The sequence below is a fragment of the Notolabrus celidotus genome, chromosome 15 (genome assembly GCF_009762535.1).
Source record: "Notolabrus celidotus isolate fNotCel1 chromosome 15, fNotCel1.pri, whole genome shotgun sequence".
Taxonomy (NCBI): Eukaryota; Metazoa; Chordata; class Actinopteri; order Labriformes; family Labridae; genus Notolabrus; species Notolabrus celidotus.
In genome coordinates, this window is record NC_048286.1 from 12,004,458 (window position 1) to 12,028,926 (window position 24,469).

Here is a 24,469-nt window from a genome sequence, read left to right on the forward strand (position 1 = left end):
CATGTATTGTTGCTTTAAAAAACAGCTCCGGGGTGAAAGTCACTCCACTTGCCCGTGGTCACTGTTGAACTTTTTACTGGACACTACAAAAACACACACACACACACACAGATTCAGTTAGAAACTTTATTTAATACAAATATGACCACAAGCCACACTTTGTTAGCTTCATTAGGCCAATATATTTTTTTCTTCTTACAATATGTTTTGTTCTTGAAACATACTTAAACCACATTTCTATACAAATCAAACACAGCATACACATAAGGTATTTCTGTTGGTCAGACACAATCAAAGAGCAAGCATAACCTCTAAACAGAAAGAAACACAGTTCCACAAAAGATCATACACTTTGTAAAAAATAATAAAACAAAAGGCATCGAAAAACAGAAGAATGTGATGATCAGCGCTTACACTGGATCATTTTACACAGCAATCAAGTGCGAACAAACAATATTATATACCACGTATCCCAGGATCATAGAGGATGAAGTGTGATTCTTTCACACAAGATGCTTTTACTTTCATAGAAAGAATGGAATTCCTTTTGTTAAATCATAAGATATATCTATTTGACTTCACCAAACGTTGAAGAGAACAAGCAAACCAATCAAAGCTGAACACGTATCGTTATCGTCACGGAAACTTCTGAGTTACAGAGTGAAAAAAAAATCACGACTAATAGAGACAAATCTGGGTACATTGTGCTTTGTTTGTCATGAACTAGTTTTGTCTTACTCAAACGTCATATCACCTTGAATCCTCTCTAGCACATATTAGCGTGCTGCTGTTAACACGTGCAGGATGTATGATCCATGTAAGTGGAGTGGCACATCTGCCCACGAGTCTCTTCCTATTACACACACACATAATGCCACTGAAGCGCTTCAAAAAGCTTCCTGTATACAGTCAAGTATTTCCTGTTTATCCCAAAACAAAAACCCATTTGGCTCTTCCTCCGGTCACCAGAGGCACGGGATCAGTCTTTTATCGCTCTCTCACACACACAAACATATATACACACACACACACACACATGCTTAGGGCTAGCTCTGTCTGTATCCAATATACACACTATCTTGTTTTATGTCCTTCCAGCTTCCCCTCACGACCTCCAAACACCCTTTAAATAATAACTTTTTTTTGACATATTCAGAACATTTTTGCCCATGATGTCACACACAACAAAGAGGTAAGTCTAGAACTCTCCATCCTGCTTTAATTGCATACTCTGGTCTATAATCGAAGAAGACCTTCGGAGAAGTGCATGTGGGTGAGCGGTGCTCTGAGCAGTGTCTCTGGGTGCAGCTTAGACAAAAGTGCGTTGGATAAATCTCCATAAAGCCACTGAGGGAACATAAGCGAAGGGTGAGTGATTCTGTCACCCTAACAGCAGCACTCAGTGATTCGGTATGCACGCACACACGCATATACACACATATACGTCACCCAGAAGTCCTCTCATAGGAGTCCTCGCAAGCCAAAATCCTTCATTTCATCTCTTTCCACTTCTGCTTGTTTCTACTGCTCAAGCATCATAATTTACATTTACACACTTTTTAATACTAAAGCTGCAGATTCTGAGGTTTCCTAAGGAATGTCAATGTACTTTACATGTTGAAAGCTTCTCTGCTAAACAAATCAATACAGATCAATGTGAAGATGGGATACAAGATTAAAAAAAAAATAAACAAACAAAAAAAGATCGTACAAGGCCAAGTAGGTACTGTTAAGTGCATGGTAGCCTGTGACCAGTCACACAAAATACAAATTTTGAAGTATTTCAACATTGCATCGGTGATAAATTAGTTTTTTTTCAGACAAGCAAAGGCATCACGATAGAAATCAATAACTTAAACACATCAATTATCATAAATAATGACTGCATTGTTAACAAAACACTTGATTTGCCAGAGCTTGTAAAACAGAACAAACATTAAAAATAACAGCAAGACAATACACCATGAAGCTGCTTCATTTTGTGTTTTAAAGTCACATCTAAGCGTGGATCTTCACATACTTGTTGGCAAAAGTTTATCCCTGGTGTGACCTTGAATATTAACAATACTGAACATGACTCATCCAGTACCAACGTCAAAAGCTCCCAGAGGGAAAAAGTGATGATCTGAAATCTGTTCTGCCAACAGGCCGGACAGAGTCAGGAACTTAACTTCAAACCTCGAGCAGTTTTGCCCCTTATTCCACAGCAGATCTAGGTGTAGATGTGCAGCTTTTTTTTTCTAGCCATTATTATATTTTTATTTTAAGTTTTAGAACAGACTAAAGCCTCTAAATTAACTCTTGATACTTGCATCTCAGCAAAATAATCCAGCTACTGCTAAATAATGCTGAAGCTTGAATTGTGGTCAGTGTTAATCGCCTTCCCTGTGTTTATTCTGCTTCGTACTTTTCAGAGCAATTCTTCAAGGCATTTAGAAGATTTGAAAAACGTTGATTAAAGAAAACAATGTTGTTTCCCTGCACAGCTCAGTCTCTAGTGCTCGGGGCTAAGACCTCTTGTGGGGCTTCAGTCACTTCCCCATATCTCTGATACAGACAATCCTGTTCGCTAGAGGGTTCAGAGATCTAATCCTTGTTATGTGAAGGGGACTAAAGAGCGCTCACTGGGTTAGGATGTCTTCACAGGCATGAGGAGAGGTGATCATCTATTTAGTGATTAGGTCTTTCAGGGATGAGAAACTTCAAGGATGTACTGTTCTGGAAATGACTACCACTCATCTCTAAGATGTAATTACAGTTTAGAGGCTGTTTGTTATTTATGGTCATAACCCTGTTACTACGTGACACTTATTACAGAGTCAGGTATGTGCGTGTCTGAGAACTATATTGGAAAGTCCACGTATTTGCTAACGATGCATTCAAGTGCAAGAGTCCCACTGCAGTGATATGAATACCTTGGTATCCATACAAGTTGGATCAGAGCAGTTCATCAGGGTTGATGGCTGGTATGGGCTGTCTCCAGTAACAGAACGAGCTGTACTCTGGCATGACAAAGGCTTCGTTCTGCTCTTTGCTCAACAGAGGGAACACATGCTCCACCAGTTCACTCAGCCTGCCGTAACTGTGGAGGAAAAAAACGGGGTCAAAGACAGGAAGATGGCTTGGATAGGGATGGATCTTTACATGACCAATAGAGTGACTATTTTAGAAAGATGCACAAAAAGAAAATACAATGCTTTTTTTTTTTTGCCAACTGAGGACAGCGAAATGAGCCTGACATGGCTTTGACATGTCTAAGAATACATCAATGCATTTATTAATTTATCTCCTTTAGCTCAGTTTGGTTGTCCACCAAATCCTGAAGGAAACATGGAGCTCTTTAGCTGCTATATTATCTGCAAAATGCAACAGCTAGTTTATCATTAATATATTTTATTTACTTATCTATTTATTTAAGTCACAGTCCGTTAATCAGAGGTTTTATTTTGACCATAACTGCTGCTGGAATAAGGTTGATGAGAACAATGTAAAAGAACCAAAACAGAAGTTTGGAGCTGTGAGACCAAAACAAGCTGAAAGACAAACAGCAGTGGCATGATTCATCTCTGTGGTTTTTGTGATGTAACTGACCACCTTCACATCACATACATCAAATTGAATAATCGTATATAGAAAAATATGTATACGTGCAGCTTTTTATTATAAAGCAATATCCTATATGATGGGTGTTCTTTTTTTAAGATACATTTTGGGGCTTTTATACCTTTATTCATAGAAGAGAGGACAGTGGATAGGGTAGGGAACCGAGAGAGAGTGGTGGAATTACATGCGGAACCTCAGCCGCCTGCTATATTGGTGCGCAACTTAACCATTAGGCTAAATCCGCGTCCTTGATGCGTATTTTACAAGATATTTTACAGTATGAAATACAGGTGGGAATAGCAGGGTAACTCATGATACCATAAGATGTTTTTCCACTGCAGTAATTTTACCTCGGAACTAGGGACTTTACCCCTGAACTATGTGCTTTTCGACTGGAGGAACCAGGGTCCAAATTTAGTTCAGGGGTAGTTAATCTCCGCCTGAAAGCCCCTGCTTGGGGGCGGTTAGTACTTTTCAAAGGTCCGGGGACTTTGGGGGCAGGGCCTGCAATGCTGAACATGTCTGATTGGTAGATTACCTGCAGTGTTTTTATTCCACCCGCAGTCCACAGTAACATCACACACATGTGACTCCCTTGACTAGTTAAAAATAAATATATATATTGTCAAGAAAGAAGCTGATTTAATCACTTGATGTAATAGCTTTGTAACAGTAGTATTCTCTGAGACCACCGTGAATGTCTCTCCCTGTGTTACAGTTTTAAAAGTGACCCTGTAAACTGGAGACCTTCAGCATACATAGCCCAGAATAATGAAAATATCACTATACAGCAATTCTATGATAGCTGATAAATTATGACAATGATTTAACATCACAATATCTGATTACCTGAAGAATACACAATGCCCCTAAAAGATCAAGTGTAGGATTGTGTCATCAGCATGGAGTCATGATGTAGTGACGCAGTGTGTCAAATTCAAAGGGTCATCTGTTCTGAGGGTCTCATTGTTATACTTTTATGTATCTGCCACCAGGCAGAACCTGCTTCCTGGGCCTTGTTATTTTTAAATTAAAATATTGATATTTGGCTCCATCAATATGATAATTCAATCCCATGAATCAGGACAAAGATATATTGCCTAACCAATATCCCGTCCCACTCTAGGTTTACATGCACAGGGTTGACTTTGCATGTGTACCAATTTGAATGGTTCCAATGTTTTATACTTTGAACTGGAAGTCAAGACCAGATTCAGTACTCACGAGGACTTGTTCCCCTTGGTCTGCTCCTGGATCAGCTCTCCCTTGGGGTTGACAGTGAAGATCCGGCACACTGGAACTCCGACCTCCTTATAGGCAAACACATCCTGAGCAGATACAACATGTTTCAAGTTATTATTGGATGTAAATGTACACAAAAACACCGCAATAGAAATCAAGATACAAGCCCCTTAAAGATCCCACATCAAAGTTTGTGTCCATATGTTAATGTTTTAGTTCTATTACAGCTCAAAGTGTGAATTAAACTAACTTAAGTGACACAAATCAGCAGCTACGCCTTTAAGACCCATCAGACAAGAACTGTCAGACAGTAGCTCTCATACATATTACACAGTGGTACAAAGTGACATAAGCATGTTAATAACATTACACATGGGTTTCCTGTTTGTGTCCGCCTAATGCACGTAATGGTAATATTTCTAGCCTAAATGTTTTGGCAGGCTCCAGCCTGTGTGTGTTTGTGTGTGTTGTTTTTTGTTTTCTTTTCTTTGGCGAGCGTTACAGACAGACTGAGGTTTGATGGCTGGCCCCGTGCTTCATCTCAGTGTTGGTGTTTATGCAGCTGAAGAAGAGACGCTGTGCCCGGCTTGAGCTCCCTTGCACAGACAGCGTCACATGGGACTGTAGTCAACAGCCAGTGACCTCAGCATCAGGTTCAGCCCAGTACTGATTTCATATGTTTGTGTCTGCTAATTGATAGCCAAAGTGTCATGTTGATCTTGCAATACAGCATGACTACATCGACTTCTGGAAAACACGGCTCACTGACATGTAACGGCGAGAGGTTTAATGTCTGTGAGTCTGACATCTTTAAACATCCATTAACTCACATTAGTTCTATTCCCAAAGGCGGCGTAGAATGGCTGCTTGTTATGCTGGAACAGGTTCTTTATATCTGTAAGGCATTCAATCTTGAAGATCTCAGGTTTCTTCTCAATGACCTCCCTGAAGCAAAGAGACAGTTTGATTAGTGAGACAAACATATGCATGTCCTAAGCATGGGTCAAGTCTGATGAGAGTTAACTTTGCTGGATACATGTTTACTTTCTCTCCTTCTTCTCTCTGCTCTCTTTTACTGGACTTTGCCGTTTCTCTAATGCATTTGAATTGTTATCACGTTATAATGTGCTAACACTCAAAAGAAACCCTCATGATAGGACTTTACAGGCTCTGACTAAATCAAGAGTGCCTTGTAGATGACAGAGAATTTACAACTTAAAGTCATCAGACAAAAATTCACATGCTGTGTGCTGCTATGGTGACTCAATAATGACGTACAGGAAAAGGTCACAAAGTCTTATCCTGTTCAGATCATGTGAACTGAGACCAATCACTTTTACGGCAATTATCAGCTAACTTACACTAAAAAATCATCTTAGGCATGTTTAAGAGAGAGCAGCTTTGATTCTTGATTATGGAACATTTTGGAGAAATGGTACACAAAAATCTGCAAGTCTACACAGCTTATCGAATAATGTGCCAATCTCACACCAAGGTCAATACTTTCTCTGTCTGTGGAGAAACAATTCAAAGGTGTTCAAAACTAGGAAAATAATGAAGCCATAGAAAAGCAGCAAGAAAACGCTGAACATGAGTGTGTTTCTAGAGGCTGATGGCAAGGCTGCGAATCAATACTTAGTTAGAAATTCATGAGTTTGAGTCTCCTGCAGCCTTATCAACCTCCTCTTATGAAAGGCTAATTGTGGAGAGCTAGGACTTTGAGACAATTCTGATTTGAGAAACTTGTGGATGATTGAAAGTCAGCGTTTCAAGATAGACAGATATAGAAGGGTTTGAAATCTGAACATTTTAAGTATGAGAATACAAAGAGGAACATCTGGCTTTAGAACACGGACATTAGTAAGGATATATTGTGAAGTCTTATACCTGTGAAAGGCAGAGAAGAGACTGCTGGGGGACAGCATGAGAGGTCCCCTGGGTAGAATAGTGCCTCCATCGTTCACCCACTGCAGATAACCTCTTGTCATGTCTGCCATGCCAATAGCACGGGCTGAGCAGTACAGGAACTTGTAGCCATTCCTGTGAATGGAATAAAGCAGCGCTCATTAACAATGGTTCCAATACAATTCAATATCATGACCATCATTAGCAGCTACCAAGAATAGCACTTTAATTAGACCAGATGAGATACTTTGGCTGCTTGCATAATGTGCAGAAATTTGACATTGGATATTAGGTCTATTTGAAGTAGGATTCAATACAATCTGTCTTATTTCCTGACATGTGTGTTAAAGTATCAGTCCTCTGCATGACTAAGACATTAAAGTTTTTAAACTCACAAAAGGAACCACATTAAGGAAAGTGGCCAAACACTGACATGGGGTTTGGCGGTGTTTTTAGATTCTACAATAATTCCATCTTGATTAAACTTCCTGAGTCATCCACCTCGGAGCACCCCACGCAAACACCGGGAGGAAATATCAACTCCACGGGGAGACGATTGGGAATCAAACCAGACAGTCCTAACCACTGACCGGCCATTCATCCTTCCTCTGTGATTAATCAGTGTTGTTGTGCACTTACTCAGCTACTGAGTGGTAGAGCTTGGCAATGCCCTGGTGGGTCCAGTCCTTCCCCAACTGTGGCAGAATTTGTCCAAACACATCTGACCTGAAACGTTACACAAACACACACAAACATGAGCGACGTAAAGACGGAGACGTCTGTTATGAACAGACTGCACAAACACCACATGTGAAGTAGCAGTCAGACAAAACATGAGCATGAAAGGAATAAAGTAAATCAACAGTCCAGGCGGGGAAAGAAAATCATATAAAGCGCCATAACTACTTTACCATGTCACATAAAAGAGCACATTATAGACTGTTCTCTACTAATGAGGATCACTGGCTTATAGCGGCGGCACTGCCACAACCCCAGCCTATAGCTGCATGTACTTTCAGACACAAATGTAAATGGGCTCATTATAGTCCTTGTGCTCTTTACCCTGTTACTTAAAGAAAGCCACAAGCCACAGGTTGGCCTAAAGGGTCACAGAGATAATAAGCTGCAGTCACTCTGAGCTTGTTTGATGTTGGGCACCTTTGAATCTACGAGTGGGCGTCAGGAAGGCAGCACGGCTTTATGTTTGCATCAGAAGACAGGAAGCAAGCCTTTATAGCTAATTAAAAAAAGCTTATCATGAATAAAAGTGGATTATGGAATTAATATGGGGAGTATCAGATGAATTTGACATTGTCCACTGCAGTGACGTAGCAAAGAAAACTTCACAGGATGAGTTAAAAGGGAAATGAAGGAGAAACTGATTCATCCACTTCCTCTCTTTCTTTCATTTAACACGGAACTATCCAGGTAATGAAACGATCTGTAACTCAACACAGTCTTCATGAATCAAATGTCTTTCCGTCTTTTAATGTGGAAGCAGATCTCACACTAAGACTGGTGTGTCATTCATTACACTGATGCTTTCATATAAATGTGAATCAGATGCTCACTTGATATTGCTCTGAATCATGTGAAATGTTATAATAATCTAAAATTAGCATCATTAAAGATAAAAGAAGAACATGCTGGTTTCTCTGATCTGTATTTATCTCTACACTCATGTGCTTTGTAGTATCATAAAAGCAGTTTAATGAATTTCAGCCTCACTACTCTGCTCAGAGGACTTCCGAAACTGCTGTCATGAATGACTTTGAGCCACGTACTTTGTAATGGTGCCGTCAATGTCAGAGATAATGACTTTGTCGTCCCAGTTCCACAGGTAGATGGTGCCCTCGCAGCGGCACGTCCCCTGGTACTGGGTGGTGATGCTGAACGTCACGTCGTTGGGTCCCTCTTTCAGTTTCAGACTGGCCTGGTTGACAAGAGGAAAGACAGTGAAAGCATGTGGTGGCACAGGCTGTTTCATTCACTACACATTTGTTTCCACAGCAAAGCCATCACTCTCTTCTATGGGTTATTTCGCCCATGCATGAAGAATATGTGCAGGCCTTTGGAGCCCCCTACTGACTGTAAGTGGAGCAAACACTCTGCAGGACTAAACTAGCCCCCAGAGGGAGCTGTACACTACTAAATAAACCCAGTACAGTACAAATCTGAGTACACTACACTTCTGCTTGTGATAACATCAATCAGATGTTTCAAAATGTAATTGTCATAATCAAGTATGACTGACTTACTACTCATATTGTGGGGCAGTAGATGCTCCTATCTTTTCAGACAATGTATTTTTGGAGGAAGGAAAGCATGTGAATAAGAATGAACTTACTATCTGATCGGAGGAGAGGCGTAGTGACTTCCTGTAAGTGTGTGGGCTAGGGTGGTGCTGAACATCAACAGGCTGCAGTCGGTCCTGACAGGAAGCAGCACTCACCTCCTTACCCTCTTCATCACTGGACGAGTCTCCTGCTTTAGATCTACACACACGGAGAAAAAATACTTTAGAAACAAGTAACTGATGTTTTTAAGTTGTTATGATTCTATTTTTGTGATTTATTTCACTTCTAAGCTGTGAAAACTTGAGGCCACTTAAATGCATAACATTGAAATTCCCTCAACATACTCTCATGTTGTTTGACTTGATTTCATCACAATACAGCGTGATAATACAGTTGTCATAAAGCAAAAGGTTTATGGAGCTATAAATGTTTTTGTCAGTGTATTACCAGAGTTCAATGTGTTGTTGAACTCTCAGGGATTACTGAGTAACAAACAAACTGTTGTTGTAACTCACGGCATTGGCAGTTTCTCCAGAGATAGTGAGGCTCCTTCCTCCTCCAGTTGAGACTCCTCCTTTGCTTCAAGCTTGGCTTCCGACTGAAAGAAGAAAGGTCAAATATTCAAATTCAAATATTTAGGTGTGAGAAAAAATACACTTTTTTTTTTTTTTACATAAGCACACCTGCTTGATTGTACTATCCGCCCTTTTTCGCCAGAACCACCAGCGACCTGACTTCTTTGGCATTTTCTCCTTCACCCAGGCCTCCTCTGTAGCCTAGCATAAGCATTAAGAGGACAGACATTAGCAACAAGCAAGATGCCAGTGATCTGTAACTGGCGATACATAGAACAAAAAACAATCTTTACATACCTTTGGTAAATTCTTCTGAAATGCTTGTAGACTAAGAATCAAGGGTGCAGCTAGAGTCCAGTTATAATACCTGAGAGCAAACAAAGAAACAGTAAAACTCAAACTCAAAATGTATCTCTTGTAGGTTTCACTTGTGATTCATAAAGAATGCTTACATACCTATTTCCTATCTTTACAACCAGGTTGGGGTTATCTATGATCGCAGGATTCTCAGCAAATTCATGATAGGTGATGATATGCTCCATGAACCTTTCTGCAAAGAGAGACAGAAAAGAGACGAGCATTAATGAAGGAAGGTAGATGAAAAGGTCCGATGTGTCTTGCATAAAGCCACACAAAGATCAAGAGACTTTTTAGTCCATAAGTCACATCAGCTGGTACATACTGTATGTTGATGCATATATTTTTGATATATTAAAAGAGAGAGAGAGAGAAAGACAGGTTGGTTGAGACACTAGAAAAAAGGCGTGCTTGGATTCTGTTTTCCAAGCTGTAAAGATACTTTAACAACTTGTTTTGTTGCTTTCTGATGCTGCTGTCAGGAGAACTCTGTGGTTACACAATGATTTTTCATGTGTCTCAGCAGGCTGAGGTTAAGTCCTGTGTAAAGCACTATGCTCTACATTTTTTATGAAAGCTGTACCTTTGGATATCTCAGCATTCTCTGTCAGGCCTCCGCACAGAGAAAGAGTGACGTCAGGGAGGTCACTTGCTGAATCAGAAAGACACTCTGTCCCGCTGTCAGCTGCTGCGCTGCCCACTGACTGTGGAGACTGTGAACCGGAGTGGATCTCTGAGTCCATCCAGTGCTTAGCGGCCGCCTCAGCCTCACTGCAACAAAAAGAAAAAAAGAAAAGTGTCATTTTAGAGGGTAAGTTTGCTTCATGGAGTTAAAATAGACCACATCCAGTTTTCTAAATGGGTCAAGCAGCAACATTAATTAGGTGCCTCTTTCATAATCTAACCTCTTAGGAAAATATCTTGCAGCAACATCAGGTTCGAGTACATTCAGGTCATCTAGGTAGATATCCTCAGGCCCCTGGTGCTGACTCCTTTTTGGGACACCTACATTCAAAAAAGTCTTTGTCAGTAATTATACAACCAGAACGAGAGCTGACCTGGAAACAGCTTCAAAAAGATACAAGTACCTTTCTTCTTTGAGGGTGAATCAGTCTGTGAGCCAGATGGGGTGGATGTAAGGGATGGCGGGACATCCAGAGGATCTGCTGGGGTTATAGGGCTCACAGAGGTAATGGTGCTGCCAGGTGAGAGGAGACTATCGGATGTTACAGTGGTGATAGGGGTGCGGGGCTCGGGCTTGACAATCATACACACTGAGGGGGAGGTGGTAACTTCTTTTTCAGTCTCTGTGTCGTTTTCCATGGCCTCTGAACTGAGGATGACTCGGAAGTGGGTGCTCTCTGATGGCATGATGGTCACTGTTTTTAGTAGTTCTGGTTTCTCTTTTTTGGGGACCTGAATATTAAGACATGGAGGGAAAGAGTTACTAAAAGCAGAGCGTACTGAAGATGATGTACTTGAGAATGGAGAGCGATGTTTACCCTGGCTGTTTCTGGAAACTCTCCCCAGGTCCACTGCATGTGGGACTCAGCTCTAAGCATACTTTCTGAGGGCCTGACCACCAGTTCAGAGTCACTCTTTGGGGAGAAGGCCTGGGACAAGCCATGGCTAGAAGGGTGGATAAAAAAGTGAAGACAAAAATAAGGAAGTCTGTCTACATGCCTCTACAATACCCTTGGTGATGACTACATATTTATTTGGACACATGCCTGTCATCTGCTGGCCAGTCCCCATCAGATAGCGGATAACCATCAAGGTTGTGTCTTGCTGCGGGTAATTTGGGGTCAATATCTCTCATTGTGGTCACTGATGGGGACCTAAATCAAGAGAGAAACAGTAACGTTAATCAGAGAAATTCACTTTTTTAAACAGATTTTTTTAAGCAGTAAGAACTGACCCTAAACCCACCTTGAGATACGCACTGCAGCTTCCTCATCCGAGCTCAGATCCATCTCAAAGATCTCTTCATTTTGTCCAGTGCTGGACATAGCAGCAGTCATAGCAGCAGATACGTTAGCAGCATTAGCATTACCAGTAGTGACTGACATGGGCGGGGTCAGCTCCTCCCTGCGAGGATCGCCTTTGTGCTTCTTTCTCCGCCTCTTCTTCTTTTTTGTGGCCATGGTGCTTGGCGCGGGAGGATCGGGCGGGTCTTCCTGGTCGGCTGTGTCGTCCTCCAGCGCTTTGTTCTCCACCTCTGAGATCCAGAACAGGTGACTCTCGGTGGGGATTGGAGAGGTGGCCAGGTGGGCAGGGACAATCTGTTGAAATGAGGCACGCAGAGACCCTGGGCTTAAGAGATGTTTGAACAAGAGCAGCATAGTGAAGCCGATGACTCACACACTAGAATAAAGCTGTTTTCTCTCTGGGCTGTCACAGAAAGCTCCCCTATGTTGGTGAGGCTAAATTGAATCAGGCATTAAAACTGTTGTTTTGTCATGGTGTCATGAGCTCTTTTGGTGTCGTGTCAAATCTTGTTTGATCATCATTTTGGATATAAAACTTTAAGGTCTTCTGAGCTGAAACATCACAAAATCTCACTCTGAACAGATTTGCATCTTAGCTTTACAAAGCCACACACGCTCGCACGCACTCATGCACGCACTCATGCACGCACTCATGCACGCACTCATGCACGCACGCACGCACTCATGCACGCACGCACGCACGCACGCACGCACGCACGCACACACGCGCTCAAGCTCATGCGTGATGTTCTTAATTGGGTTTAAGTTTCTTTTTAGCGGGCGGTAACTTAAAGTTTCACTCACCGTACAATGGGAAAAGGTGGAGCGACACTGTCCATTATATATACAGTCTATGTTTTCGACGAATAAGAATCAAGCATCTTACACAGCAGGAAAATCAGTAAGAGAGCCAGGTAATAAATATTCATAATTTAACATGTTGTACTTTAAAATAAACATTGTATGGTTGAAATAAAAGCTGATTAAATCCTGAATTTATAAAAGTCTTAATTATATTAAGGTGCTAAATGAAAGACAACACCGTACTCAACAATTTTTGCTCACATGTCAGCACTCAAATGTGCATGAGTGCTCTTGAGTGTTCTTAGATTTTGTTCTTAGCTAAGAACAAATCCCAGATAAGAAAACTTCGGTGAATGCCACAATCTTCTTTAAAACTTCTTAGTGGGTTTTAATGACAAATCTGATCTTAAGACCGGTTGGTGAATGAGTACCCAACTTTGTGTTGTTATCCTTGTTAGTGGTGTTGTTTTATTTTTCAAAGTTGGGTAGTATTTAAAAAAATGTGTTTAGAGAACTTTGTACTTACGTTCAGCTGCTCTGCTTCCTGAACAAAAAAGGCCTCTCCATTGTCACCAAGCTTCATGTGCAGCTCCACCGGCTCTCCATTCACTTCAATGTCGATCTGAAAGAATTTACCAGAACATACAAGCAACATTATGACAAAGTAACTGTACAGCACTTCTTTTAGGGAACTGAAAATCATAAAGAGGTTAATAAAAATGTTTCTCAACAACATCTACTGTATCTATCTACAGTATTGTGATTAAAAAACAATGTCCAGCTTTTTATCAGGCCAAATACAGAAGGAGGCTACTAACTACTTACACCCCTCTCTTGGGGCTTTCAAAACCTAATAAGAGATAGTCCTCTGGGCTTGCTCTCTGTGGAGCCTGCCAACAGAAGAGGGCCATTGAAGACTGCCAGGAAAACCCCCCAGTGGATCTGCAGCCATTCAGAAATTTGACACCACAAAAGAAGAAACCAGGTCACGTCTGGCAGAGAAGACAGAGGAGGAACAATTTGACTCACAAGTGCTCTTGCCCAGCCTGACAACCTGAAACCTAATCCTCGATTTTAATATTCTACCTTACAGCTGCTGACATCATGTTTGTTTTTTTTACGTACTGTGATCTGCCATGTTGCATCGTTGCGTTTACGTGTTTTTTTTTCCAGCAGCTCCAAGACTCTATTTCATGCCTTCAGGGTTGCTTAGGGGTGGGTGGGTGGGGGGGGGGTGTATAGTGAACGAATTTTAATGCCCAATTAATAATGAGGCAGACTAAATGAGGGTCCTCTTCAACCTTTCGCAGTCAGTGGCAAGTTACGTTCACTTCAGTGGCTGAGTTGTGGATGTGCCAACACCATGCTGGATTACTGGAATAACTGGAGGCACGGCTGCCTGCAGATACTCAGAACCAAGGCACAGGATTGTCTCTGCCTGTTTTAGTGTGACAGCATCACTTTAGAAGCTTGTACCTTGTTCAGCCCAGAAAAAAAAAGAATGGATTAATTATTTATGTATGCTGAAGTTAAGTTTTCATCATGGTAAGAATTGCCAGTATAAGGAGACAGATGCTTCATCCAAAACCAGAATTCAATTAGTATTTGGCTTGTGTCTACATTTTTAATCCCTCTCTGATTCTGTTTTAAAATATCTGTATGATAGGAACATATTTAACATCATCTTTGGTCCTGAAACTTAAAAAAAAAACCCTGTTATATTTAGCAGAAGCCCTTGAGGATCTAAAAAGCTACTCAGGGGCACATCATGCATAACTGTTGGTTACACAACAGCCCTTGTTGTTAAAGACCTCCTTCACGTTTCCTCCCCCTCCCACGCATTCAAGTTGTAGAGCTGTTGCCATAGGAACCACTCATTCAGTACTCCCTCTGAACCCCATCAGCATGCCGAGTAGGTGTAGAGACAGTGTCAGTCCCCCGCAAATCATCTCCCACTCTGGTTCGAACGCGAGAAAATAAGCTTTCTTCTAGTCAGAGCACAGCCTCACTGTTCTAAGAATAGACGTCCTGGACTATCAGTGAGAGGTGTAGTGGAGAAGCTCATCAAATTAAAATCACTGTCTGGTATTGGACATTAGTTACCAACAGATCACCCAGGTATATTCGGATTTCTTGTGAAAACTAATGAACTCAAGTAACCTTCATTTTACAAACAAGAGAGGCTGTTTCCTGCTTCTGATTTCTGAATGAGCTTTCCGTTTTCATTCTTAAAATAGATCAGCTGTTCTCCAGTCCCATGATATTTGGCTCTACTCTTAGACTACAATGTCCCACTACAATATGTATCACAGCATTATGCTTTCATATCAGAACTACTTTGCAGGTTTGCAGTCCCAAGGTGCAGAACAAAGAGGTACAAAAACAGCTTTGTTCCTACTGAACAAGAGGTCTTGACATTTGCACATATACTTATCTTTTTCCCATTATTTATTTGGTTTTCTAAATGCTTTTATCTTGATTTTTATTTTATTTTATTATTATATTCATCTACTACATGTGCACTCTGGCTTAGGCATGTGCACTTCTATACCTTTCTTTGTACAGATAGTATTTTTATTTTTATTTAGAACTTTTGGATTTGTGTTAAGGTTTATATATTCATTGTCCTTACTGTCTTGTTAAGTACCAGTGTTCCATTCACCACCTCAAATTCCCCGTGTGCGAGCTCACTTGGCAATAAAGCTTTCTTGAATCTTCTTGAATCTTGAATCTTGGTTTATTCTGTAGGTTTTTATCTATTTATTGGAGTTTTTTTTATTATTTATATGTCTCATTCTGTGATATTTTTCTCTCTCCTTTAAATTATGAGTGATGGATCCGGAGTACTTTTATATCCTGTTTTGCGTTGTGATAGTTTGCCAATTCTGAATGGTTTGTGTGGTATCTTGTTTATGTTGTTTTGTAACTGGATGTCATCATCTTGCTGCAAAACGAATCTACCTACAGGTATAAACAAAGTAACCTAGCCTAACCTACTCATCACTGACAGATTGCTTCTGCAAAGGTGCAAAATGCAACTTCCTCAAGTGAGCGAGTGCTAAATATAGCACCACTGCTCCTCAACCATGATCAACTGCTCCAAGTATGTGACAGCTACTACTAAGAAGCAGAAAAGCTCAGAACATACAATCCACGTCAAATATTTCCCTGCTCCAAGATACTAGGATGGGTCACCTCACTGCAAAAGTTGGCAGCTTTTATTCTGTGAGCCACAAATTGAATGTTTTCTTTCAAACATGTGTTCAGATATAATGTTTTACCCTGCTCTGTGAAAGCTAATGGACTCTTATAAACATACATACTGTAAGTGTTTAGGTTAAGTCAACATTGAACTGGTTCACTGACGTCAAATCTAATATTATCACGAATAAGGAGTGAATCGTATGAATCCATGCTGCACAGATTAAAAGGTAATAAAGAAGATGGGACCACCTCCTGGGACTGCTTTTGGGCTCACATAAAAACTGACCAAGACACTGTGCAGGTCCCAACAGTATCAGGATCTCCTGTATAACTTACTTTAACACTGCATTATTCCAGTCACAACATACAATGGACTTTTTCTCTTTGAATGGATGCCCTGTGTGTATATGTATCCTTTATCTTATGTTTGTGATAGTCTGTCTGGCTTGTGCAATGTATCCCAGTATTTTGTGTTTCTGTTTTATTTTTTTCTTTCTTTTCACTATATAAAAAGAATAAGGAGCAAGTCTTTATTCTGTCGCTCACTTAGTTCAATATCTATCTATTACCAATGTCCAGACTTCTCAGAAAGGAAGGGAAATGTGACTGTACATTCAGGGTAAAGTCAATAAAGCATGTTCTGTACAAACATACACTGTCCTGTGCGTACTTGTGTAAAGCTGCATTGTGACCTGACTTCGTTTGAAAACAAGGACATGCAGTATGAGCCACATACTGGAAAACATATTACCTAGAGAGCATTTAGTGAGGGATGGGACCTGCTCCTCAAAATGGAAACAACAACAAACATCCATTCTCTCAAGTATGGCTTCAGAAACATTTCCTTGCCGTGGTTTGAAGGGTGTTGATACAGAAAACAGTATCTGAGATAAATACATGGCTTTATTAGCAAAAGAAAAAAATGATAGTAACAAAGATATTAGGGAAAAAAAGTGACTTACAACTTTCTCTTTGGAGCGCAGTACACCAAGCTTGCCAAAGCGCACGTGGAATGGTGAGCACTGGTAGGTGCCATCTCTCTGGCGGACGACCACAACATCAATGCAGCCTGATAGTGTGGCCTGATTGATGCCCTTGTAGAGTTCTTTGACGGTTACCAGCACCTGACCTGCCAGCTGGCCCACGTAGTTCATGGTGTCCGCCTGGAGGAGGGAAAATAACTAAACATTAGCTAAGTAAATGGAAAGACAGGATGAGTGTGACTTGTTTACAGTCCAGGAGAAGAGATCGGATTGGCGCAAAGAATCTCTAGTTGATTTTCCTCACACTATCTCAGTTGTTTCTCCTCTCTGAGTATCTTCTTCCGGACCGTCACGCTTCACATTTGTGTTGTGTATATCTGCCCCTCAGCTCCCTCTCAGCCTGCCTGCCCTGTGGTGTCTGTTATCTCCTGACCCGCATACAGACTGCCAGAGCTCCACTGTTGCCCCGTCGCTGGCCGCTGTCCCACATGAGCAACATCAGAGAGGGGGGCTGAAGGCTGGGCTCAAACAATAAGAGACAACCTCACACAGAGTTCCCACTGCACTGCTGCCATGGAAGCAGCTGACTTCCTGTTTACATTCATAACTCTGCTAAGTAGATCAAATAAAGCAGTGAAAACCAGACCTCTGCGGCTATAATTGCTCAGGCTTGGATAAGCAGCGCGCACATTTTCTCCCGAGCATTTTTTTGTCACTTGGAAGAAATGGTTTGTAAGGCTGTAAATTCCTTTACAAGCAATAAAAGGTAGTCAATCAGGGAGGAAACTACACGCAGACCTGAGCTAATCAGACCTGAAAACAATCACACTAACTTTCCGGCCTGCCTCTGGCTTCTCCGCTGACTTTTACTGAGCTAAATTGATTCCAGTCATTTGCACTCTATGATACAGAGCGCATATAACGCAAACACAATTTTCGTTTGCTCAGGTCAGGGTCTAGTTAAGTGGGGCTCGTAAACACATTCCCCTGCTGACTTTGTTGCGTTTATGTAACCTGAAATGCTCCTATCTTACACTGACCTTTTGTTCAGATTCTAGCCATGAGAGCAGTGGGGGGTGGGGTCTGGATGGGTAGAGAATAGTGGCGTTTGTGCAAGGATGGCATCATGGAAAATGAGAAACTGGCATTATATGTATCTCCAGCGAGTGAGCAAGTGAGGAGATAGCGGTACAATATTAACATGTACAGGGTGTTTGGAATAACTCACATTTCTAACCACACAGACAGACAGGCATGATGTGACATGAACACACATCCATCACTGTGAGCTGACTTTTCAAAGGGCTGTAGAGGGGAGCATGTGACTGAGAGCAACACCTTCTGTCAACAGCAGGAAACTCTCGTCTTTCTAGGAACTTCACTCGCTTTTTTAGAAAAGGGGGTGTGGAAAAATGCAGCGTTACACCTGAGTTTGAGCTCTCTGTTGATGTTTACTAGAATTCCTTTGAAGACTGAAAGGAAACTACAGCGGCAGGAAAGAAACCAGAACAGAACATTAAGTAGAAATGCTCAAACACTGGGAAACTGTCTCATTTTAAAGTTAATTTTACTTTGGATACCCGAGGGCACATGTTCAAAATGTAAAGCTCTAGTATGTGATGAAACAAGGTGTGATGAATGAACAAAAAGAGTGCTTATCAGCCATCACTTACAGTTTCTAGGTCTATTTGCTGTACTATATGTCACACTATCCTGTGTGTACATGTTTTCCCTCAATCCCAAATAAAAGCTCAAGTATTTTTTTCACCACTTAATAGACACCAATTAATCTGAGGGTAGCTTTGAGTCAGCTGAGACTCATCTGACAGATTCAAAATGATGTATAAGCATGGCCATTACATCCACTACTCAATCTAACAGGTAAAATATACATATGTTAAGCCAGAAAGCAAATTCAGACTTTTTCAATGCCTTTATTGCAAATGCTCATATCGCAATGACAATTCAATTACAAATAACTCTAATAGGGATGGGACATATTTTTCAAATATGTTCACTTATTAACAATCAAAGAGTTAATGTCAATATCATCTCATTTTAAAAGTACAATTTACCATTGTTTTCACTGGTGCCTTGTTGTTGTATTGTATGTATGTATGTATGTATGTATGTATGTATGTATGTATGTATGTATGTATGTATGTATGTATGTATGTATGTATGTATGTATGTATGTATGTATGAATGTATGTGTATGTATGTATGTGTGTATGTATGTTGTACAGTATTAACGACAGACGTTGGCTAAAGAGCATCTTAAAGCTGTTTGCTAACCGCATTAAAGCTAGGGTTGGTAGTCACGGAAAACTAGCATGAATTTGAATGTAGCATTTCCTCATGACTCCTCCGTTTAACAAACCAGTGCAGTTTTTAAGGTGTTCAACAGAGTCATAGAGTGGCAGGGTTTCTTTGTTTGCACGGGGTGATGAAATAACGTACAGTTTGGAGAAAAAGGTAATAGTGGATTAAACGACAGATAGCAATGTGATTTACTTCTGCAACAGTCTATTTACTTTCCATGAAAAATTTGAATGAATCAGATGATAAACCTCAATTTTATTATTATTCTATACTAGAAAAACATGGCAAGTGGTGAATTTGTGGGTTAAATCCTTTGAATAAGTAAGATTAATAGGGGGTGATAGATGTTTAAGTTACAGTACAGGATTAAAAAAATCTACGAGTGTTTGTATCTTTTTCGTGATTTCAGTCGCTCTGGACACAAAGAAAAAAACCTTTCCTGCTGCAGCCTAGAAGAGAAAGCATGGTGTAAATTTGGACCGTTATGTAATAAACTTTCACTTTCACCACACAGGATGTCACAAGGACTTAAACTCTGCTAGACTAAGCGTTAATAAATACAAAGAAGGCTGTTCCAATAAGTTTACAAATCCTTTTGAATGCAATTATGTAATGTACTTCTGTTATGCATTTACAACATACATTTCCTCACAGAAGCTGTCTGGAAAGGTGCCAGTATTTAGTTATCTCGACCTGCTCACGTGTGACAAACATGCTTTAAGTGCGTCTACTCCTTCATTCACTATCAACTCAGAAGTAGAAGGACACACAGTGAACCCTAAACTTCAAGTTAAACAGAACAGGCTTAGGATGAATGATGAGGAGGAATAGGAATATCTAACCATCTCAAACACAAACTTTATATCAGTGTCCCGTCCTCTTTTCTCACAGTCTAAAACAGCAGCCCTAAGACTTGTATAATCCACCTGATTCACTGTGGTCAGGTACCAAATCATTGGGCTTGGCTGTCAAAATAAACCACAAAGCTAAGCTACCTGCCAAATCAAACAATCCGGGAGGATGACTAACAGTGTAGTAAGGCCCTCCAGCAGAATGCCCAAGCTGTGACAGACAGAGACAGACAGACTCGTCAGTGCTGACTCACCAGGGACCAGGAAGACCTCAGAGACGAGGACTCATCGCTGTTGTCTGTGTTGTCCTCTGTGTAACTTCCCAGGAGATCTTCGTCCCCCCACGATCTCTGTCTCTTCATCTCGTTTAGTCCCAGCTCTTCCTATCCCTACCTTAAGATACTCCACTTGGACCAAGTTTTCCCTCCCTCAGGTTGTTATGATGACACCTCCCTTCCATCTTGAATCCCATCTCAATCATGGCCCACCTAATCGCATTGGAAAAACCCTTACAGGGGTAAATACCTGCACACCCCTATCTGATACCAGCTGCAATTGTGCAACATGATCATAAACCTTGTCATGCTTCTTCTGGGGCTATTTTTTGCAAGTTGTGCTCACCCAATCAGCTGACGGAGCGCCGTGGGTTCGGCCAATGGGATGACCTCTTTTGGGTGGTGGTGTGTGGCTGATAAGTGACAGCTAATTACTGTGAACTGCTTTGCAATGTTTTCTCCCTGATAAGAGCACGAGCTCAGGGAAAACAAGCACATCTCGTCGGCGTGTTGTTCTTGCAGAGTAAGTCACATGTAGGCTACAATCGTTGCTGCATGTGCTTTTATTGTGCATGACTAATCAAAAGGGGGGGGGGGGGGGCTGAGGGGGGAATGATTATATTGATTGGCTACACTCACAACAATGGACTTGAACATGTGGATCTTTAGTTGCACATTAACTTCAAATGTGATCATGAAAGTAAAGAGGTGTCAATTCTGCAAATGCCTCTTTTATAAACATTAAGAACAAACTCAAGACCTACCTTTTTAGTCTCGCCTTTAACTGAGTTTTATTCTTATAACAGTTTTATTTGTTTATCATCAAGTTCAAATTTTAGTCACTTTTTATTCTATTTTATTTATTTTTTAAGCATAGCATCTTATTTTCCTTTTATTTTTTAATATTTTAGTGTTTTATTTTCTTAGTAATTTATTTTATTTATTTATCAATTTTAAGTATAGCATCTTATTTGAGTTGAGTTTTAACATCTTATTTACCTCCAGTGTTTCCTCATTTAGATATCGTGAGAGCGTTTCCTCAGTTCGTTCAGCAACTTATTTTTTATTTGTATTCATTCATTTTATTTTCATTGTTTTTATTATTATTGTTGCATATATTGTGTTCTTAACCTTGGGATTGTGGGTGGGTTTTGGGGGTCGGGGCTGGGTTGGGATTAGGATGGGGGGTACTTTTATTCATTTTTTTGTACTGCACTTTGTGTTACAATATCATTGTATGAGAAGCGCTATATAAAGACACTCTGATTGATTGATTGATTGATTGACTGATTGATTGATTGATTGATTGATTGATTGATTGATTGATTGATTGATTGATTGATTGATTGATTGATTGATAATCTCTGTGGGATTAAATTAAGGATGCATGATATCGTCATATGGGATATCCGCAAAAAATCCAATATAATGCAACCCTATATTAAATATTAGCTTAAATGCTCTGGCTAATCATCTCTACATTCATGATAGATGGAGTGAGCACACTTAAGACACCGGTTATGAACTCAAACACGTTTCTGTCATCAGGCAGTTCTCACTGGTCTGACTTCAAGCAATCTCCTGCCTGGTTTAGGTCCTCATTGAATGCACGAGATAAATGTAATACACTAGGCACTTCCAAAAAGGCCACATCCCTACTGTCCCATCTGCTGGCCCTTTTGTAAACACTATCAAACAAAACAGAGAGGCCAACTGAGTGCAGGCTGTTTGTTCACCCTCCCCCTCTGCTGGGATCTGTTTTATGTTTGAATATTTGAGAAGAGTCATGAATAAATAGATTAAAACTTTCCTTTGGAAAAAAAACAAATCCCATGCCCTGTGGTTACAAATACACCAGCAGTAACGGACGACACAAGATTATCGTAGAGAGCCCTTACTTTTAAAATAAAGTTATCCCATTAGAATAATATAATACAGAAGAGTATTGTTGGCCTTGTTTCCCTGACCGCATTATAATGATCTTCATCTGGAATGATCCAGAGCTGGTTTGTTTAGACGAGAGTGACAAAAGAATCTGTCGTGTGACCGAGCTGGGCAACCAGACCACACTAGCTTCATGTTACACTCTCTAGAGTGTTGGGTAACATCACAGAGCACCGAAATGAGCCTACTTATTATGCATGTAACATAAGCCGTGACTACAACGACCCCAGACAGGCCGTGTTGGCTATCCTTCTTCATGTATTCTGCAGTGCAAGAGAAAGACAGCCCAGATCCATTTCTTGGTGTGTGGATTTGGTGAGACACTAATTTGACCACTTGGGATTGAGAGCACACTCTATGAGTGAGGAAATTATAAGAGCTGTGTGGTGTTTGGTTTTTACAAGGCTAGGTGGAAATATCAAAATTTCCAAGTCTACCTTAGCACAGCTAATGACGGTCAAGATGACGAAATAAGATGCTTGTCTATAATCAAATCCAAGACCAAAGAGTGCAGATAAAGTGTTAAATGGGTATTTAACATTAAGCCTGCATGGCTCAAAACACAGCAATGCCTCCCGTCACTACTGCTTCCAAAACAAATAAGAGATATCTTGATCTGCTATTCATATATTGGGAGGAAAAAGTTTGTTTTCACATAATAATAGATTAATTTATCTCATCATCGCAAAACAATAAACCCTGTTTTCTCCAAGCGGCAACCTCCAGTCTCAAAATATGAAGCACATGCGCAAGTGTTAGAAACTGTAATTCATCGAGAATCCGCTTGAGGCTGGCTACAGAAACACCGGAAACCACATACACACCCATTCAAAAAAGACGATCTTTGCAGCAGAAATAAACATGTTTACAGGCTGGTTCAAAAAACGGCTTGGATCTATGTAGCTAATTTGTCTATCAGCACACACTGTACGGGGGGTGAATTGTTTTCTAACGTGACGGTTCAGAAGATATTAAGATTACGAGTTTCTGCCCAAATAAGGACAGGACTGACTTGACTCCCGGGCGGGAACACAGCTGTTGGCTAGGAGGCTCAAACTCCGCCTCTTTATGTCACACTATGCCTCGTTGAGTTCCGCATTTCCAATATGGCTACCGCCGTCAATTGGCTTCAAAACAGCGCTCAGGAACAGATAGGTGACGTCACGGATACTACGTCCATTATTTATACAGTCTATGGTTTTCTCCTGATAACATGATAACTTTATGGTGAGCTACAGAACAAAAAAGACTGCTTATTGAAATTGCCAAGACCACATCATGCCATGCCGCCATTGTCCACACACTGAACCTATGCCAAGCCCCTTTCTATGGATGTATTAAGCTTTTTCAACTCTGGGGACACTAGCTGTGCGCTCACTCCCCTGCGACAGGTGGACTTAACATGCCATGGAGCCCTACGTGATAGTTACTGCTTGAAAGGCATTCCTACGTGCTATAAACAAGCACAGTGTATGAGGCTTACAGCTGCGCTCACGTGGCAGAAGTTTAACCGAAGACTACAGAGGAATAAATGCTGACTGGAAAGATCAGGATGTAATTAATGAGGTCACGGTGAATATGACTACCTGATACAGGTTAACATTAAAACATATATATGTTTTAAAGTTTGAACATAAAATGTGAACAGTTTACAGACACAGGCTGGTTGTGTTTGGTTCACTGAGGTCCTCAAATGCTTCCCTTTAAGATGTAACTCATGTGTCCTAATTCTATGTTATTCAGGTTATGTTAGGTTACAGGGGAAAGTAGTGCAGTGACGACCTACCTCAGTGCCAATTATTAAGTAAATGGATGTGTATTGTTTTTTTTAATTTTATATTTACATTACATGTCTGACAACTTTTGGTATGCAATAGCTTTAGGTTACACTTTAAAGCAGGGGTGTCAAACATACGGCCCGGATGACTTCCCAAAATGAAAAAAATACATAGAAGACATTGAGTGCAATTTTTAAATAAAAGTAACTACTATTTTAAATTTGTCCTCTGGGGGTCACATAAAATCATTGTGCTAATGGAGCGCCCTGAATGGCAATTTTTTTCCGGGACTTTTTTTGTCCTCAAAGTGAGAAAATAGATGACTTGCTGTTTCCATAATC

At 40.6% G+C, this 24,469-nt stretch overlaps 1 protein-coding gene across 1 annotated transcript in view; it reads right to left on the bottom strand.

Annotated features, from left to right (window-relative positions):
- Positions 1-112: 112 nt before the first annotated feature.
- lpin2 (lipin 2) overlaps positions 113-24,469 on the bottom strand; it is a 25,667-nt gene continuing 1,310 nt past the window's right edge. The window contains exons 2-20 of the mRNA XM_034702381.1: positions 16,938-17,138; positions 13,298-13,393; positions 11,909-12,261; positions 11,710-11,817; positions 11,482-11,608; positions 11,068-11,395; positions 10,885-10,984; positions 10,563-10,750; positions 10,079-10,172; positions 9,920-9,989; positions 9,731-9,823; positions 9,563-9,645; positions 9,098-9,245; positions 8,535-8,683; positions 7,390-7,476; positions 6,733-6,885; positions 5,676-5,790; positions 4,828-4,931; positions 113-3,082 (exon numbers count right to left, since the gene is read on the bottom strand). Coding sequence (XP_034558272.1) covers positions 2,938-3,082; positions 4,828-4,931; positions 5,676-5,790; positions 6,733-6,885; positions 7,390-7,476; positions 8,535-8,683; positions 9,098-9,245; positions 9,563-9,645; positions 9,731-9,823; positions 9,920-9,989; positions 10,079-10,172; positions 10,563-10,750; positions 10,885-10,984; positions 11,068-11,395; positions 11,482-11,608; positions 11,710-11,817; positions 11,909-12,261; positions 13,298-13,393; positions 16,938-17,129 — 2,733 coding nt within the window. The 5' untranslated portion in view covers positions 17,130-17,138 and the 3' untranslated portion in view covers positions 113-2,937. The remainder of the gene's footprint in view (positions 3,083-4,827; positions 4,932-5,675; positions 5,791-6,732; positions 6,886-7,389; positions 7,477-8,534; positions 8,684-9,097; positions 9,246-9,562; positions 9,646-9,730; positions 9,824-9,919; positions 9,990-10,078; positions 10,173-10,562; positions 10,751-10,884; positions 10,985-11,067; positions 11,396-11,481; positions 11,609-11,709; positions 11,818-11,908; positions 12,262-13,297; positions 13,394-16,937; positions 17,139-24,469) is intronic.